Raw genomic sequence first — 13,700 nt, 5'->3', positions numbered from 1 at the left:
ATCACCTGCGATGGCTTTTGATGTGGGATGCTTAATTGGATCAATGGTAGGAAAAACAAATCTACATGGATTGGCGTTAGTACATATATGGATGTTTGTTCTAATAAATCTTCGGATTAATTTTCAATAGGTGCAAAATGACTTGTTGAATGTTTGACATCTTTCCTACAAAGGATTATTGTGCTAGAGTCAAATACTCCCATGATTTATCTTTATTTTGTCATGAGATTGGAAATATTCCGTCATGATTAGTGCAGTCAAACTGATTCTCATACGAGCTCCTGACGATACTGAACTGTTTGGGATGAGCGATATCACTTTTAATTATTACTCCAATGGTAGGAAAACCGACTAACAATTCAAGTTCACTTGGGCTCGAGCTTAATGACATTATACACATGAATATAGTCAAACTTGAAATCGAATTCATTTGCCCCTTTCACCAGAACTATAGTTTATTGAACTCAATATACCACCAAATCCAATAGAAGGCTGCTACTTTTCGCCCTGGAAAGACGAGAACGAGTTCAATGACAACAAGAGATACAAGAGACTGAACCATGATGAATGAAAGGAAGATAATATTCAAAGCCAATATCTTGAACTAGCAAAATTGTAAAGATAATTGATCATGCACACAAAATATCATTAACTAGATCAGCATAAAATTATAATCAAAACTGTAAAGTGTTCTCACAATTCCGAATTCCCAAAACAAAAGCAATCATTTGAATTCCCAACAACTCTATAAGAATCAGAAAAAAGAAAGAGGCACTCTCTGACCATGGTGGGTACGAGGGTTAGGGCAACTTGGTATGACAATCAGGTATGAAGGCATTATAGTCACAAAAAGATAGTATGCTCTTATTTTCAATTCACATGAAGATAGTACTATCCAGATAGTGCAAACTTCAACATAAATTTATTGTTCTACCAAAAAGTAGAGATTGTATAAATCCAAGCAGGATTTTACACAGCAAAATTGATTACCATTATTTGACTAATAACACATTCCTTTTTTTCGCAATTGACATCCAGAAATTTGAATAACAATCCTGAATTACAGGGCCACCTCAGTTTCTTGCTATCTTCTTCACACTTTCTAGCTACTTGTTCTGACAAATTTGTGCATTTGATACCCTTATGCTTTCACAACTAGTCTAGTCTACCAGCAATCGACAACCCTTGACAACCCTAGTGTGATCTTTGACACCAAGAAAAAAAAAGGTGATTCTAAGTGTTAAAACCTTAAATAGAGTGCAAACCTTATTCACAACTTCGATGCTTGTGACACCACAATATTTTAAAACTCCTAATATGGGACTAATGATTCTCATTCACAATGAGTCATTTCCATCCACCTCTTCTTGTTTCCATTCAAATTTCCAACATAAGGCTCATGTTGATCTTATTCTACCTCCAAATTCTAGGTAATTCAAAAGAAAGAAACCTACCTAATACTCGACTTGAACTCTGAAAATTATACGCTTTTTCCAGATTTTGATTCCGCAGATAGTTTTTCCCCAGTTCTCAAGCTCGTAATCAAGAAGCTGTTCCTTTCCGGAATCAACCACCACTTGCGATTCTGCCACCCTACTACCAACTTGTGCAAAGCTCAAACTCAAATTTGGAGCATAAGACTTTTTTTTTTGCTCGTCTTCTTACTGCTGCATTGATCTGGCGAAGTTGGATCATTCAACCTCTTCAGCTCTCCTCTTCTTTGCTGTGCAATCAATCCTATGAAATATACTTGGTTAATCTATTCGAGAGAACTAACAAGAAGAAAATTGCAACTTTGGCAATTCTAGGGTGCTCCAAAAGTATAGAAAAAGAGGAAACTGAAAATATCTATCAATATCTTATCAGCTTACAAATTCACTTACATGAAACTCATGTGAAGTGACAAAGGAAATTCTGGAATCTATGTGTAAATAAATCCAATAGACATGAGGGACTAAGATAATATGATGTACCTCATATTTACATTTAGTAATTGATGCAAAGATGTGATAATGCTCACGCCAAGTGCCCCTCATCACCAACCCCCACAATGAGATGAAGGGAGGTAAATCAGGTATTAAACGACCTCCTAAGTGGAAGGGTCATCTGCCAATAACCGCTATTGGAACCCTTGCCCATTGATGTAAGTCTACCGTTTGGGTACCAAACTAATAAATCTAACCATACCACACCCACTAGGAGTCATTATTGTACAAACAAAAACATATCCAGCCATGTTTGAGCAAAAAATAAAACTATGAGGATCAACTGGTTCACTGCACATATCGAAATTAAAGGGCAGGTCACCCAACAAACAAACGACTGTATGAACAGATTAGTTTTATTCGGGGTTGTAGTTGGCTAACACAAAAATGTTAACTAGACGAGTTTTCATTTTGTATTGTCAAAGATACGCTAAGCTATTGGCATCAACCATCTTATACAGGAGATGGGCCTCAGGCAAACCTGTCATCCTTCAAGTACTGTCCATGGGTGCCTCGTTCCCAGTTGGTGGTGGTGACACTCCGAAAGCACTGCTGTCCGTCATTCTTAGTTCCACTTTCGCTTCTGCTCCAAAAACAAAATTACTTCCTGTGGTATCCGGGTTGGCTCGTTGGAAGATGGATGCGGTTGGCTGGTTAAATATTGGAGCTGGTGTTGTATTGGATGATGGGGAGATTGCAAAGCCAAAAGATGGAATTGATTCATATGCAAGGATGGGTTGCCCAGTCACAGCTTCACTGGATCCAAAGACTTTTCGTTCGTACTCCGACAACTGCTGATAGATGGCTGCAAGACACCATCCAAGTCAAACATGCAAACATCGAATCAAATTGAAAGTAACGTCTTTCACAAGAAAAACGTAACATAAAGCACTATCTTAAGAGTGACAGAAGGAAACAAATGAAGGAAAATGAGTTCGTGTTAAATTTTAAGCTTCTATAAGTGACATTCTTATCCCTATATGATGCAAAAATAGGAAAAGACAACCTGGAGACAATTCAATCACTGGGCGTCGTTCTTTAACCCACTGAGAACTTTGTATAAGTCTCCATCCTTTAGATTTCATCAAATAAGCTATCACAATTGCTGGAGACCTACCGAAACAATTTAACCATCTTTGGTGATTACATTTAACTATATTGAAAGTTCAATATCAACTTGAAAGTGATCTGACCTATTTTTTCCCAACATACAGTGGACAAGCACACGAGCTTTCCCTTTCTCGCATTGATCTAAAAGATGAGTGTTTATTAGTAAAATAAATAATTGATGAAGAAAACAAAGGCAGCAATTTAATCCATCATGATTTATGCAAAGAATGAAAAAGGTATTATCAAAGCTAGATGGAGATGAAAAATAACTTGCTTGTGTAAACCGCTTAGCCACATTGGATAATTCAAGCTAAAAACACCTAGAAAAAAAATATTTGCATATTTTTATTCATTAAGAATTTTGTGCTTCAGAACAAGATTGCAAACAACATTACAGCAAGATGAATATTCAAGACTGTTAAAGCCAATTTGAATACTTTTTCTATGAAAATATTCCGGGACCTAAGTTGCTAACAAAAATAACAATATCCCAGATACACAGCTCTGCAAAAATGGAGTCCCTAAATCATAAACTCCTATTTATTTGAGATACAGACTTCAAAATGCATCAATTAAAGTTGACTCAATCTTGGAGTAAAATCCTCAAGAGAAGAAAGACCTACACATGAATTGACAAGTAAGCAGAAAGACTTGCTATCAAAAGTTCTTTCAGATGTTGATAATCCAACATAACCTAGCTATGTTAATCTCAGGGCTTCTTGTGTTTGAACGAACAAAAAAATTGCTATACTAGAGGAACTTGAGCAGGAATGACATTAATTCAGGAAGTATCGCCTTTTTAAGTAAATAGTGAACAGGCAAAGAGTGAACATATATTCTATGACAACAGAATACTATTAATTTAAAAGCTTTAAATAGAAAAAAAGCAGATAAAAGTTAAATACCATATTAATGACTTTATGTGAAAATAGCATATTATTCAGGAAATGGATTTCAAGGAATGATCACCTATTAATGCATGCCCACCAGAAAAGGAGAGAAGTTTGTACTATCTTACCTATAAATTGAATTGCTTCATCAAATTGTATGACTGTATCATCTTTGAGGCAGTGGTAAGTAAAGGAATTCTTGTATAAATTCTGGCAAGCAGGAACAGTCTGCAAGGTCATGTCAAAAAATCAAAGGTAAAAGTCCTTGCTGGAAAAGAAAGATAACTCACTCCATATAAAGACAAAAAAAAAGCAGAGCTGGACTAGAAAGGAAATGATCCAAACAATGAGTATTTAATTTACACTATGGTCCATGTTGATATATGATGCAGTAAAGGGGCACACCCAATAAACAACTCAGGGCATAAAGCCTTGTTGAATAGAAGGGCATCATCATTGTCATCATCCATGTTTGACCTGATTATTTGAGGTCGGAGAGCTAACTATTTAGGGTCGGCGATATGAATTTTATGTCTCCTTTTCTTTGGTCTTCTATCCCTTATACCTTATGCCTTCCACACTTCAATAAATTCAATCTATAAAAATTATTTGTCATTTTTAAACATTCTCATTCCATTTCAATATAAGTATATTCTTATTTGTATCATCTATTGGAGTTGCACCTAATTAGAATATCAGAAATTTTTTTTTACAGCTCCAGACATTCATCTTAGCATTCTGATCCTACCCACATATAACTTTTTAAACATGTTTCCTAATCGTCTAACACTTCAATCATAAAGTAGAGTAGGTATAACCACACTTCTATAAAATTTGACTTTTAGCATAAAGAGGTGATGCAAGAGGATCTAAATTATTATTATTATTTTTGGTAATTTTCACCTTTTGGTATTTAAGGTATTTTTTATATTTTTGGTAATTTCTATCTTTTGTATTTTGGGCTTTTTAATTCGTTTAGAGATTTTAGGATTGTGAGTCTGTTAGGAAAAATTTTCATGTCTTTTAGAATTTCTTTCCTTTCTTGAGTCTTAAGATCTAGAATTTATATAAACACGTGTATAGTTGTTTGAGGCATAATCCTCTATTCTGAATAAAGTTTCTATTTTTGGTAAGACCTAGAGAACAGAGGTCTTCTCTTTGTTTTCGGTGTTCTCTTTTTTACCTTCTCTTCCAATCTCCCTTCTCGTTAGCCCGTAGGATAATCACTATCCTGCCTAGCGTCTGTTAGTATCAGAGTTGGCAGGTTCCAATTAAGGAAGTAGAGCGTCAAATCCCATGGAAGGATGTCGTAGTCGTGGTCAGTAGGTTCCAATGGAGGAAGCCGAACACCGTGAAAGACGGTTGAGGATTGAGGATTGAGGATTTACAAAAACAAGTCGCAAATTTAATCCAACGTATAGCGGCGGTGACGCAAAATCATGAAGATCGTGAGGAACGTGGTCAAGAGGATTGACATGGAGACCTCGAATTTTGAGTTGATCTACTCGAATTTTATAGTATGTCACAAACAGAGAATTGTTATTGATTGGATCAACAAAGTCGAGTGGTTCTTCTACTATAAGTAAGTACTGGATCAGATGAAGGTGAGGAGCACTTGTGGCGCTCATGAGACAAACAGGGCAAAACCAAGATCAAAGATTGGGAGAAGATGAAAAAGAAGATGAAAGGCCACTTCTTCCCTTTGGTTACACTCAAACTTCGTTGTAGGAACGATTAGGTTTCGCCATGGAAGACAATAGCTTCGACGGTCGAGATGACTTGGGCAGATTCAAAGATGACTTTGAGGAGGATTTTACCTAGAAGAAATTGAAGAGGAATCTCGACCTCAAATTATAGACAAGACCGAGGCAACTAATGATCCAGTATATGACGATTATGGTGTGGCCGAAGTACTTAATGATGATTCTTTATTCGTTCCGAATTCATGTTTTGTCCAGCAAAGTAATTCTGAACCTTTTTTCAAATTATATCAAGCAACTAATTGTAGACCATTTGAGGAAGACCTAGAAGGCAAGACCGAAGAGATTAGTGAGCCGGTGTACGACGACGATGAAGTTCATGACGATGAGAGAGACGACGACAAGATCAAAATATTTGGTGACCCAGTTTATGATGATGATGAAGTGGATGAAGTTGTCAATGAAGTTGGATCTCCCCTTGGCATTTTTCCCCTCCGAAACCCCGACGAGGAAGAAGAGTTGACTTCTGCTGCTTGTGGTCATCCTTTTTGCGGCACTTGTTGGAGAGGTTACATTAGCACATCAATAAGTGATGCCCTGGATGCTTAATGTTAAGGTGTTCTGATCCATCCTGGGATGCTGCTGTTGGCCAAGACATGATTGATCTCTTGGCAACCCATGAAGATAAAGAGAAGTATTCTCGGAATCTTCTAAGATCATACATGGAAGACAATAGAAAGACAATGGTGTCCTGCTCCTGGTTGTAAATTTACAGTTGAGTTTATAATTGGAAGTGGAAGCTTTGATGTTTGCTGCAATTGCTCATATCGCTTCTGTTGGAATTGCACTGAGGAAGTTCATCGACCAGTTGATTGTGGCACAACGCAAAGTGGATATTGAAAAACAGTGCTGAATCTGAGAATAAGAACGGGATATTGGCAAATTCAAAACCCTGCCCATGTGCAAGCAACTACATAGAATTTGCAGACAATGTCTTACCTCGTATAAGAGAAAATAACTACAACTCAGTTCAGTTAATGGCTATCATGGAACACTCATACTATAGCTCTTTCGGTTATCATGTTACCGACTTTTTTTTGTTGTAAGTAGTAGATCTGGGACACCTGAGGATCTTAAGTATCTTATAGACAATGCCTATGGATTAGGAATTTGAGTTTTGATGGATGTCATTCATAGCCATGCTAACAACAATGTTGCAGATGATCTTCCTCCTGGGCTACCATATGAAACTATTCTAAACTCAAGGATGAGTTCTTTTAACCCAGGGTGGCTAATGCATGAGGATCCGTAAATTTTTATTATTATTTTTTGATAATTTTCACCTTTTTGATATTTAAGATATTTTTGGTAATTTCTATCTTTGATATTTTTGGATTTTTAATTAGTTTAGAGATTTTACGATTGTAAGTCTGTTAAGAAAAAAAAATTTATCTATTAGAATTTCTTTCCTTTCTTTACAAGATAAAAATTGAAGTCCATAACTCCATATATAAACACGTGTATGGTTGTTTGAGACATAATTCTCTATTCTAAATAAAGCTTCTATTTTTGGTAAAACCTAGAGAATCAGTGGTTTTCTTTTTGTTTTCGGCGTTTTCTCTTCTTGCCTTCTGCTCCAATCTCCCTTCTCGTTAGCTCGCAGATAATTGCTATCCTGCTCGGTGTCAAGAGGACGCGATAACACATGACTCTAGAGGGATTTCCTTTCAAGCACTAATGCTTTATTCTATTAATTATATCTTTATCCATGTCCCCTTCCTATTGAAAAATAGAACTGAAATACCTAAACCTCTTAGAAGAATTCCATATTCATCCCTTCCTAACTACGACAATTAGTTTCTTGTTACTAGAACTACATTTCATATTTCATATATACAGTTTTCAATTGAACTCGCACTAAGTACATTGTCATTAATTAACATAATATGATTTGTAAATAATTTATCTTGAACATCATTAATTAGTTCATTTAATACTAATGTAAAAAAAAACTTAGAATTGACCCGCAACTGTAGAAAAATCCTTTGTTACACTCATAGTACTTGCAACACAAGTAAGAAAATTATCATATATATCTTTTCTCAAACCAATATAATTACTAGAAATTATTTTCTCCCAAATCCACCGCAATAATTCTGTACTGCACTATCATAAATATTTTCTAAATTTATAATATATATATATATATATATATGCAAATCCTTGTTTTCTCTCTTTCCATTAGTTGCCTTATAGCATCTATTGTTGATATTATGATTATAAAATTGATGATAAAAATGATTGTCTCGTCTCAATAACTCATTGCCAAAAGTTCCATAGTCTGATTTATCAACCAATACCCTTATAGTTGGAAGCAGATGGTATATTATAGTTAGAAACAGATTGTATATTACTTTTATTCTTGTAGATAGTAAAAATTTATCTACATTCTGAGCATCTTCTTAATTCTCAAACTTTTATTCACTAAATTTATTAACCAAATTATTATTTGATCTCCTAAACAATTCCAAACTTCAATTAGTATCATTCAAACCTATAGGTTTACCGACTTTCATTTCCTTTGAAGCTTTTTTATTCTCACCTAAAGAGCATGAAATTGAGAAATATAACAAAATGATACACAATGAAGCTATGAAGATGTCTGCAAAAATTGATTGAGATCCTACTTAGGAATGATGAGGCATTCATGGGATGTGATTGCAAGACTCAAATGTAGGATTGTGTGATGCTACAAGTTAACATTTTGAACACTAGGTTGGCCTTCATAAAATTATCATACGAAGGAACAGGAACTTCTAATATTAAATATTCCAACTTTGAATTATTCTATTCTCATTAAACATATTCATGTAGTATGTATATAAATAATACAACATAATGTGAAAGTTTTGTATTATTATTTCAAAAGTAGAAACTTTCACAAGGTGGAAGACAATGAGAAGGTTGCAAAGGATTCTCAAATAATTGATACTTTTCGTCGATGACATAGTATGAGAATGATGGTCTATTTTTAGTGAGTGCCAAACTTTGAAATCAACAGATGACTACCAGTATATCTCTATTATTCAACAAAGGCCATGAAAACAGTAGACTTATGTTCCTTTAGCTAAGTCAACTCCTTAGTCAACCCATTGATGTCGACTGATACATTGGTAAGTTGAAGGTCTCATTTTGTTGAGTTGACTCAACTATCAATCACAAGTAATTACAAATCTAATTGATTATGCTATTTGTAGGTCTTTCATCTGAGCCTAATCTCACCCACAATTTTCCAATATTACATGTACTCTCGAGCTTATTGCTGCATAAATGAAATCAGCCAAGTTGGAGAATACCTTCTCCATAACCTTTGTTTGAAGTCTTATTTGTCTTGCGAAGCCTTTTGTCAACTTTGACCTACCAAAACTTCGTCTTGACAAGCATCTCGTCATTCTTAATATGCTGGGGTTTTCTCTTGCTAGACGGTTACTCACCTTTTGATTTGTCAGGACTTTGTTTTGCTAAACATCCTATCACCCTTAATGTGAGACTTCCTCTTGCTAGACATATGATCATCCTTGATTTATTGGGACTTTCTCTTTCTATGTGACCCGCTCATCGGTAGACTTGCCACAAAACTTATCAAATACAAGTTCTAACTTAACCCTTTGTCTAACATCAAAACCGATTAAACTAACACAAACCTCGCCCTTAATTGTTTAACAACACAATGCCTATGGGCAAGATCTCAAAGCCAAGAACTAGAATACACTTAGAAAATATTAATTGATTGAATTTATTATTTTCAATGGATTTCCTCTAGTCATGTCTCTATCACATAGACTCTATGATGCATTAATATAGTCTGTCACATATACAAATCCTTAATACCATATCCGTAAAAAATAATATCCTCACAACAGTTATATTTTATTTTGGTATTTGTGCAAGCCTAAGGCACATAATTTCCTAGATCAAATGCCAATCTAAAGGTTTATGACTATAAGGAATTACAAGAAAAATGCAAGCCCATAGGTGTGTTGCAATGATAAAACACTTGAGGGAACAAATAAGAGGACTAAAGTTTGAATCCCACTAGAAACAAATATTCTAGAGGTCATAAATTGTGCTTCGAATTTATCCGGTAAGCAAAGCAGGGGAAGGTCGTCTACATCCAAGATGAGTCGGGCTAAGCCCAAACACCTAGATTATCAAAAGAATACAAGAAAAATGCAACTCAAGCAAATGCCCACAAGAAGAAGAAAAAAATTTATGATGTGCATTCATTCTAGATTCAAAAATAATTTCTATTATAATTTGTAATTTTTACGAGGGCAATATTGATTGGATATTATATCAATTAGGCATAAAAAAATGCATTCTTGCATCATGATGTACAAAGAAAATTTACATGTAAATAATTCCTAAATTCAGTAGTGTAAGGACACCCAAAAAGGTTAACTAGCATAATCAAAGTAAGATAATATAGATGGTATCACTATTACAAATAGTGATGAGAGAAAATCAAATAATTGAAGTCTCAATTCACATGTATTTGTTAGTGTCAGCCCTAAAAGTCAATCACGAGAGGATTGATATGAGATTTTTTATCATATTTTAATAACAGACAATATTTTGTGTGTATTATATTTACTTTATATCTATACAAATGTAAATAAATATAATAATGTCCTAGTGTGGTAAGTTCTATTCTATAGCATATCAATTATTTGAATTGATTGTGAGTAATAATAGATATGTGTAGATCACTACTCTCAAGCATTCCTGGTCAAGTATCAATATACAAGGACAATATGAATGCATTGAGACTAGCATGACTGAATCTCATAAGTTATGAATATAAGATATTAACTTAGCGCATGAGTATATACTAGAGAATATGTACCGCCATGAAAATATTTTATGGATTGTTATATGAGTGTCATAAACATTCTCACAGTGATATTAGTGTAAATAGTTCTTTGACCTGAAGTCACTACGGTTCTCTACATAAGGAGTTGTGTACTTTCGACAAACGTCCCCTATAACAAGGATGATTATAATGTCGTTTACTAGATATGCAATGACTTATGTGAAGAGATGTGAGTGACGTAGATGAAATTTGTTACTTCCATATAACAAAAGTGATGTTTGTGGATCCCTTGATTAAGTAGGACTACTAAAATGCATGGTCATGCTCAAATAAGTCAATATAAGAAACTGAGCTTATTTGGTTAAGTAAGTCTCCTTAGAGATAAAAAAATACATAGATTGATGAGAGGATGACACGATCTATGCCTCATAAATCAATCTAGATATCATAGACAAAAAGACTAAGTTATACAATAAAATAGCTTAGGTCGAATTTGTGACATTCTCGTTACTTGGGTAGCTATGATACCTTCCTAGATGTCACTCATTGCTATTTGTACCTTTAAAAAAAGATTTTAGAGTCACTATCAATGTTACGAGAACCTATTGGATCACACACTGAAAGCGCATCGATTTTGGAGTTTTATTTTAGTATGACTAAAATAAAGTGGGCCTAAGTTTTAAGTCTGAAATTTGTTTTGGATCTTAAACTTGTTGGATTAATGAGTTAATTTAATTAGGTTTTAAACATATTGGATTTATGGGTTAATCGAATATGGGTTTGAGTTTTTAAACAAGCCCAAACCAAATAAAGCCCTTGATTTTAAATGCACGTTTATATTTTCGTTTGCATTTTGGATATGCATGAAAAATAAAAATAAAAAGAATATGTCTTATTAGATGAGACTTGGAGGTTGAGTAGTTTTGAACACGGTCTTATATGATAAGATCATGTCAACACTAAGAGTTAGGGTTCAGTTTCAACTTTAAATAGTAGTTAGCACTACGGTGTGGGTTACGTGATTCTCCAATCGTGCTCGTGAAACAAACGGCGGTTGTGCTCGTGTGGATACCATAAAGGCGCAAACATATTGATCGCGCTCAAATTGACTTCACTCTCCAGATCCACAAAGGTTTTACGCATCAAGAGGTACACCAACGATGAATTCAAATTCGCATGGATCTCTGGTGGGTTCCTTTTCTACTGCATGTTTTATGTTTAATTTCACTTAGAACCCAACACTATTTCAGGTGAAATATCAGGGTGAGTAATAATACTTGGGTATTGAGGTGGTTAGATTCTATCCTAAAGTAAATATGTTGTTGATCTAGTCAATAAAAAAATCAAGATGAAAAAGGCTCAGCGGATTGAAATTGTCAGCTAGTTGTAGAAAAGTTATTTTTCTCTTTTTACATAATTGCCATGATGTTATCTTTAATATGAAAATGGTGAGTAGGCATATGGAGGATCGTCGTAAGAATAATACAATAGATTCCCATAAGATTTTTGAGATCTTAGAGAATTATCACGGATGAGATTTTTTTCTCTCAACAAGATAGTTTAAAGGTCGAATGTTATTTGGAAGATGATTGGGCATGGTCTTTAGATGATCATCGTTCTGTCAATGGCTAGTGTACCATTTTTGTGCAGTTCATTGGTTATTGACGAAGTAGAAGAAAGAAGTGAAGTTGCACCATAGTGATGAAGCAAAATACAGAATTATGACTCAAGATGTTTGTCATTACTATGATTAAAATGATTTCTTACTGAGATACAATTCTTTTCATACACACACTTATTTTGTGATGATATGCTAAGATATTGCTAAAATCTAGTTTTATATGACATAACTAAGCATATTGAGCTTGATTGCCACTTTATCAAGGAAAACTACAAAGTTGATTGTTAATGTTCTAATTAAAGGTCGAAGTAGTATGTATTATGTTTTACTTCTACTTTATCTTAGATGAGTTTAGAATATACTCTGGAACTATTTAAGGGTTAGTGTGCTTGCAATGTAAAAGATCCAGTCCACTATAACAACAAATGGAAACAGATAAATAAAAAAGAAGACTGGTTAACCCTATTTTTCTCCTTTCACCAATTTTTTTTAGCTACAAGCTGGATGATATTATGTAGGAAATAAACAGTTCATCATTCTTAGATCAAGTTCGCAACTAACAGAAATGTTTTTGTCATTAGACTATGCGAGTTAATGTTAAATGCAAGATTTAACTTCGTGAGAATTATTTTCTTCTGTTCCATCAATTTTCTCCATTTAGCATGGCTAGGGTGTAACCAGAAACAGGACCACCAGATTAACATCGAAGTCATCTCTGGATCATCAAAAAAAAAAAAAAGCTAACAGACAGAGAAATCGCGGGGGAAAGGAACTCACGTTGAGGATGTGGGTGATGCCTAGGGCTTTGAGGATCTCCCCACGAGAGGCGTTGTCGTAGCTACCAAGGTAGAGGAAATCCTTGAGTATCTCAGATGGGAAGGCGCTGCTCTGCTGTATGGTGCGCTCGTAGGCTGCGGGGACCCGGTGGCCGCAGATGTTACATACCTCCCCCTCCTCGTATTTGTGGTAATGCCCACAGACTTCGCAAGGGTTCTCCCTCTCCCTCTTCCTCATCAGACGGCGATCCGATTCCGATCAACTTCCAATAACAAGAAGAGTATCGTTTAGATCTCAGAAGAAAAGGGAGAAGAGAAAGGTGGCGATTGATCTAGGAGAAAGGGGATCGAGTTTGCTGGTGGTGAAGAGGGAGTGAGAAGGTTTCTGTTTCGTCTCCTCCTTTCTGCCTGCGGGTCGAGAAGATGACGACGGTATGCTAAATCCTTAATTATATTTTCCTTTTATTTATTACTTTTGTGATTTATTCTCTCTCGCGCCTGCGTGGAGTATTAATTTAGATAACTACTACAAACTTGTAAGATACTTATTTTATTTGATTTTGAACTGACTGGTGAATGGTGATGTAGTAAAGTCGAATTAGAATTTCTATTGTTCAAAATTATTTAATAAGAGTCAAGTACAGTTTAAAAAATTAATTGCTTTTAAGTTTTTTTTAAAAAACTTTATTTGTTTAATTATTAAAGAATGTGTTTCTCATCCCCTAAATTCACCTTTTTATGAATT

The 13,700-nt window shown here is 34.8% G+C and overlaps 1 protein-coding gene across 2 annotated transcripts; it reads right to left on the bottom strand.

Moving 5' to 3' along the window:
- Positions 1 to 298: 298 nt before the first annotated feature.
- On the bottom strand, positions 299 to 13,408 carry LOC121969621 (protein-tyrosine-phosphatase IBR5-like). Of its 2 annotated transcripts, none has more exons than XM_042519815.1 (6): positions 12,957 to 13,408; positions 4,114 to 4,213; positions 3,179 to 3,236; positions 2,992 to 3,098; positions 2,467 to 2,790; positions 299 to 507 (listed from the first exon to the last, which is right to left on the bottom strand). In XM_042519815.1, exons 1-5 carry the CDS (start codon positions 13,191 to 13,193, stop codon positions 2,477 to 2,479), a joined length of 816 nt encoding a protein of 271 aa, XP_042375749.1. In that variant the 5' UTR covers positions 13,194 to 13,408; the 3' UTR covers positions 299 to 507; positions 2,467 to 2,476. The 2 variants fall into 2 exon arrangements, with proteins under 2 accessions (XP_042375749.1, XP_042375750.1); XM_042519816.1 differs by lacking the exon at positions 299 to 507 and adding an exon at positions 1,721 to 1,737.
- Positions 13,409 to 13,700: the final 292 nt, after the last annotated feature.

Source organism: Zingiber officinale, chromosome 4A, assembly GCF_018446385.1.
Source record: "Zingiber officinale cultivar Zhangliang chromosome 4A, Zo_v1.1, whole genome shotgun sequence".
Taxonomy (NCBI): Eukaryota; Viridiplantae; Streptophyta; class Magnoliopsida; order Zingiberales; family Zingiberaceae; genus Zingiber; species Zingiber officinale.
This window is presented reverse-complemented; position numbering and strand designations above follow the sequence as displayed.